General features: G+C 46.7%; 1 protein-coding gene across 1 annotated transcript in view; it reads left to right on the top strand.

Moving 5' to 3' along the window:
• Positions 1 to 6,045, top strand: part of PDAP1 (PDGFA associated protein 1) — an 8,305-nt gene that overhangs the window by 946 nt on the left and 1,314 nt on the right. Inside the window, exons 2-5 of the mRNA XM_031056552.1 lie at positions 2,375 to 2,540; positions 4,351 to 4,458; positions 4,808 to 4,929; positions 5,739 to 5,890. Of these exons, the coding sequence (XP_030912412.1) occupies positions 2,375 to 2,540; positions 4,351 to 4,458; positions 4,808 to 4,929; positions 5,739 to 5,890 (548 nt within the window). The remainder of the gene's footprint in view (positions 1 to 2,374; positions 2,541 to 4,350; positions 4,459 to 4,807; positions 4,930 to 5,738; positions 5,891 to 6,045) is intronic.

Here is a 6,045-nt window from a genome sequence, read left to right on the forward strand (position 1 = left end):
CTTTGGTGATGCGGCGGGCTGGGGGTGCGGAGCGGGCAGGGCCTTGCTGCTCCTGGTGTGATTCAGGAGCCGGGATGGGGCACGGCCGGGCTGGATCCACCCAGAACCTTCTCCTCATGCACCATCCGCATAATTGGCTCTCGCGAAGCCCGGGCACACGCGTTAAAACCAGCCCGCATCGTTCCTCCTGCTGCAGTTTGCTCTGCTTTGTTCCATCAGCAGTTCCCAGCCTTTAGCACCAAACTGATTCCTTGCTTAGATTTTATTGAACCCCACTTCGTTTTGGGTCCATTTGCACAGTGATGGGAGATGGGGCTGAAGCTTTCACGTGGTTTTTGTGAAGGCAAAGAACCATAGTGGGTTATAACCCCATTTTTCTTATTTAAATGCCTGTAACTCAGGATTTCCTGCTCTTTAGTTCATTGTACAGATTTCAGTGTTTGATTCAAACCTTTGGCTTTTTGGAAGAAGAGGGGCTTTGGTCATTTTCCCCCAAGTCAGTGGGCGTTGTTGGATTGGTGGCAGAAGAGTGGATTTTGGCACTCACTGTTTAATATAAAAGGGAGGGGTATAAAGAAGCTACTAATACATTTTTACAGGATTATTTCTGATTAATTTCCTTTTTCTCCCCCCTAATACTTTGATTTTAAAATGAAGAGATTCCATCAGTATCATTCCATTCTCTTCCATTTAAATTCCTTAATTAGGCTGTTTAAAGCTGAAGACAAATGTGTTTGAATGTGGGCCTGCCTGGGCACCCTGGGCTTTGCTGCAGGTAAAATCTGCAGGTGATTCTACTTGAAAAGTGCTTCACAGAGGTGGAAAATAAGCATTATCCCTGTTTTCAGATGGGGAAACTGAGGCACAGAGCTGCTCAGTGGTGTTGGACCAGCTCCCTGTGTCTGATGTGAGGTTTGATCTCCCTGTGGGAGCAGAGCCCCATCCCTGCTCTGTGCTGAGCTCTTGTGGGCTTCATTCTTCCATTTGCTTCTTTTTAGGCTTTTAATGTAAAATAATTTCTCTTTGGTTGCTTCTCCCCCCTTATCAGCAGTGTTTATTTGCAGTTATGAGCAGTTTGTGTTCCTTGGTCCTGAGCCCAGTGTGGAATTCTGGCACAGCTGGGTGAGGAGCCCTGGCCAGGCTGGGAGCACAGTTTGGGTATTTGGGGTTGGTGTGTCATAGATGTCACTGCTGTTCCCTCTGGGTGATGCCATGAGCTGGGCAGTGAGGTCCTGTCTCCCCAGGAGCATTCCCATGGCACATCTCCTTCCAGAGGGTGTCAGTGCTCCCACGTGGGATGGCTGGGAGCAGACAAACAGACAAACTCCCGTGTGCCTGCACCAAACCTTTGGTTGTGCTTTGGCTTGGAGAGCCCATGAGCTTCCCCAGCTGAATCCAGGGACAAGAATTTGGTCTCTGCACTTCCCTGACTTTTGGAAAAATAACTTAGGAGTTTCTGTAAAGCTTCACAGTGGGGTTTTGGGGCAGAGCTAAGGCATTGTGAGAGTCTGTCTGTGCTGAGCCAGGAGAATTGGTCAGGAAATGTTGGATCTCTAAGGCTCCCAGGCCAACAGAGAGCAGATCTCCCATGGATCCCACACAGTGCCAGGGAGGGAGGGATGGATGATCCGTCATCCCTTCCCATCCCTGTAAGGTTCCCATTGTCCTTGGCAGGTGAACTGGGGAGGATGAGAGAGATCCAGAGTTTCCTGCTCCTCCCATGGCACTCCAGGCCTGCTGCAGTGGCAGAGCTGCCCTGCCAGAGTTTGCTTTGTGCCAGTCTCCCTCACTCAGGGCTGTGGATTGGCTCTGTCCAACTTGCTTCCCAATTTTTGGGCTGGAATAACCAGAGCAGTGGCTTGAGGGGAGCATTAATGGCTTCAGCAGTTCATTAATCAACAGAATCTGAACTTGGGGCAGTGCCAGCCACAGTGACTCCCCTTCTTGGTTCCTAGAGCTTGTTTTTATCTTTCCTAATAAAGCAATGAAACTGGAGGCTCCTTTTAGGACTTCTTCAGCTCCCATTGTAATTCCCAAAGCTTTTGTCCAATTAGCTTCCTATTTTTTCCTGGCACAGAGGGAGTAGTTAAGGAGCCAAGCTTGTTGGAATGTTGGTTGTAAACACAGGAACACACTGTGATTCCTCCTGTGCAGGAAACTGGGATCTGCTGTGGGACTGAGCATCCCTTTCCAGCCTGGGAAGGGAATTGGAGAGGCCATGAGCACAGGCAGGGAAGGGTGATGTCAATAATCCCAATTCTCTGTGTGTGTCACCTAAAAATCTTGGAGCTTTTCACCAAGTTCACTGGGGGGTTTTGTTTAGGGTCTTTCAGAGGAGCTATTTTGGTTTGTCCTGTCCACACCTAAAATCCAGAGAGTGCTGCAGGAGGAGCAGACCTTCCTGGAAGTTAGCACTAAAGCATTTGTTATTTTTATTGTTTTGTGCAGGTAGAAAAGGAGGCCACAAAGGCCGAGCAAGGCAGTACACGAGTCCTGAGGAGATTGATGCCCAACTCCAAGCAGAAAAGCAAAAGGCAAGGGTATGTGTTTGCTCCTTTGTGTGCTTTCTGTCCTGATTCCTGCCTTATCCAGCCTGGTTTTCACTGCTCAGGAGCAATGGCAGCTTAGCCAAGTGCTGCAGATCATTCCAGCAGTGATCACAGCATGGATCCCAAATATCTCCAGCTGGGGAGACTCCAGTCTGGTTCAGAGGCCTGGGAGACCACCCAGGGCAGCACTGGAAGGTTAAAGGACAGGGAGCTGATTACACAGCAGCTCTGGAGGTCTTTTTTCCCCATATTTCATTATTTCAGTCTCCAGTGTCAGCTCATTTTTTATGCATGTTCTGCAGCTTGGTTTTGGAGAACAAGGACCACATCTTGACATGTTACTGTGTATTGAAATTATTGTATTTACCCTCTTTCTATCATAGATTTATGGACCAAACTCCTTTGACTTCTTCCTGGACCCAAGATTTTCTTGTTTGCCTCTGCTTTGTAGGGAGAGATGAGAGTTTTCTGGTCTGGGGCCTCTTTTGGGTGTGTTTCTGTGCCCCAGCACTGGGGGCTCCCCCACTTCCACCACAACCTGGCTGCTGTCATGAAAGCCTTGGCTGCTTTTTGGGGATCTTGCTTTCTTCATTCCCAGTTTATCACAGCTCTGGTGACACTCTGATATTTTTCTGTGACTTTCTGGAAGTGCTGCCTCAGCCCAAATACACAGTTCCAGCTGAGGCCTCACAGCACTGACCACAGGAGGATAATTACACCCCATGTAGGAAATCCTGGTGAATACCTCTGAGATGACTCTCAAGCAGTTCTGAGCCGTAGTGTTGAGTCCTTTTTAATGTTTTGCCCAGCTGGAACTCGAGATGATTGTTTGGTTTGCTGCTCTTCCAGCTTCATGTTGGATTTCTTCTTCCAAACTGTAACTCCTCTTGGTTAGTTTCTGATTCCACCTTCTTGGTTTCGTGCCATATTTCCAAATTCTGAAACCACTGATGAGTCTCATCCTGTTTTCCAGAATAATTCCGACTCCTACCAGTGTGATGTCATTCACAAACTGTGTGAGTGTTCTCTGCTTCCATGTTGTTAATTAAAATACTGACTGGAAGTGGAACAGAAAAGCAGGACCCACGTGAAATGTGTGTCTTGTTTCACAGCAAACCAGAGAACTGCTCTTTGAGAAGGATTTATTTTTTATTATAATCCATATCACATAGTGATGGTTACATTCAACACAGATACATTAAGGAAAGCTTTAAAAACCCCCTACAAGTAACAAAATTACTCCTCTTACTGTTCCTTGCTCATCCACTTTGCTGGCTGCTTGATGAGAGATGTTGGTAGTGTAAAACAAGCTGTTCACACCCATGCTTGCTCTTCTTATGATTCAGAAATTAATTCCCAGCTTCTGACAGGTGGAAGCTGTGCTAAAAAGGCTGTAATTCCTTGGATGATAATGTTCAGGTTGGTAGTTGTCAATTTTCTCCTCTAGGTGTTTTTATTTATCCACAGGATAAGCTCTAAGTTGCATCCATGTAGCTTCCAGTCTCTGAGGTAGTGTGCACTGGAAACCCAGGCCAAAATTCTTCTGGAGAGCTTTGATTTGGGGAAAGTGAAGTGCCAGTGGTGTCTTTTACAGTAATTTTCCTTTTAGAGAGAACAGCAGAGTTGTTTGGAGGTGATGCTGTTGCTGAGGAGGAGCCCTCATTCTGTGACAGCCAAATCCCTTGGTGGCACAAGGCCACATCAGGAACATCAGTGCTCAGAGCTGGCTCATCCCTCCAAAATCTCATTTAAGAGCTGGGTTTGGGGTTTTTAGTGACATACATTTCCTCTCTTTCTGTAGGAAGAGGAGGAGCAAGAAGAAGGAGGAGAAGGAGCAACAGGGGACCCTAAAAAGGAGAAGAAATCTTTAGATTCAGATGAGAGTGATGAAGATGATGAGGATTATCAGGTACTGCATTCTCAGGGCACTTAATGCACCTAATACTTGGGCTGGGGGGGAGATGCACGCTCTGGATTCTGAGCAGAGCCACCTGGAGTGCATTTTTTATAGAACTACTTTTAGAAACCAAAAGCATTTTGCCCTCAGAATGAGAGCTTGTGAACATTTACAAATGAAATACAAAGGCAACAAGATTTTTAAAAAGGCAGAAGGTGCCTTGATTCATAAATAGTTTTACTGGCTTGTAGTAAAATGTTGCCTTGTGCTTTTGGGGTGCTTTGCAGTGTGTTTGGGGAGCTCTGTACAACCAGAGCTGAGTTAAGAGCTCCTCAAGCTCCCTCTTGTTCTTGACCCGCAGCAAAAGCGCAAAGGAGTGGAGGGGTTGATAGACATAGAGAACCCCAACCGTGTCATTCAGACAACCAAAAAAGTCACTCAGCTGGACCTGGATGGACCCAAGGAGCTCTCACGACGAGAGAGGTGAGAGTTCCCTGCTCACCCTGCAATTTCACCCTGCAGTTTGATGCAGGGAGGTGTTTCCCCTGCTCTGTGGCAGTGTTTCAGGGAGGCCCTTCAAAGTGTGTTGCTGCCTAAAGCAGGCACTGAGCAGCAGCAGACTGGGCTCACTGTGCTTCAAAATGTGGTTCCTTAGAAACTTCACAGGAGCTGTCTGTCCTCTGTGGCTATCCTGGAGCCAGGCACCTGCCCTGGTGCTCTGAGAGAAGGGGATTTAGGCCATTCCTTTCCTAAGGTTTTATGCCAAAAATCAGAACAGAAATTCATTAACCAGAGGTCACTTTGGATCCACTTTAGTCTTGCTGCAGAAGGTGCTCTAGTGACATGTAGCATTTTCCCAGATTCCAGATATTGTGGTGAAATTTTTATCTGGCCAGATTAATTACCTGAAACCCAAAAGTTTAATCTTCTAGTTTCATTTAGCAATGGTGAAGTTTGGAAGGGAAGGTTTAATCTTTTTTATTTGGGATAGATTGCTTCAGCAGAAGGACACCTTTGAGGGTAAGGCAGGGAAAAACTTGTCACAGTTCTTGAGATGTGGGGCTGATTCATTTGACCTCCTTGCGTGTCTGTGTCCTTACTTAGCTGAAGGAAGGTAGGAATTATCTCTCACCTCACCCCTTTTCAAACCCTGCAAATAGACAGAACCTGTGCTTGAAAACTGGTGAAGAACCCCCAGTTTTGAGTTTTTTCCTGGTTGGAAAGCCCCACTCTGCCTGTTCCTGTGGGCTTGCCTGGATACTGTGGTGACTGGTGTGTTTTCCTTTGGGCAGAGAGGAAATAGAGAAGCAAAAGGCAAAAGAAAGATACATGAAAATGCACCTAGCTGGGAAAACAGAGCAAGCCAAGGCAGACCTTGCCCGATTAGCCATCATTCGGAAGCAAAGGGAAGAAGCTGCCAGAAAGAAAGAAGAAGAAAGAAAAGGTTAGAGAATAATTAATCATTTTCTCCTACCTTTCCAAGAGGCACATCCCTCCTCTCAGCCTGTGTTGTGTTGCTGAGTGTCATCAACTCCCCTCAGCAAAGCCAGGCTCAGCTGTTTCCCTCTCATAAAGTTTTTGCTTTATAAACAAGAATTG

This window comes from Geospiza fortis, unplaced genomic scaffold, assembly GCF_000277835.1.
Source record: "Geospiza fortis unplaced genomic scaffold, GeoFor_1.0 scaffold237, whole genome shotgun sequence".
Lineage (NCBI taxonomy): Eukaryota > Metazoa > Chordata > Aves > Passeriformes > Thraupidae > Geospiza > Geospiza fortis.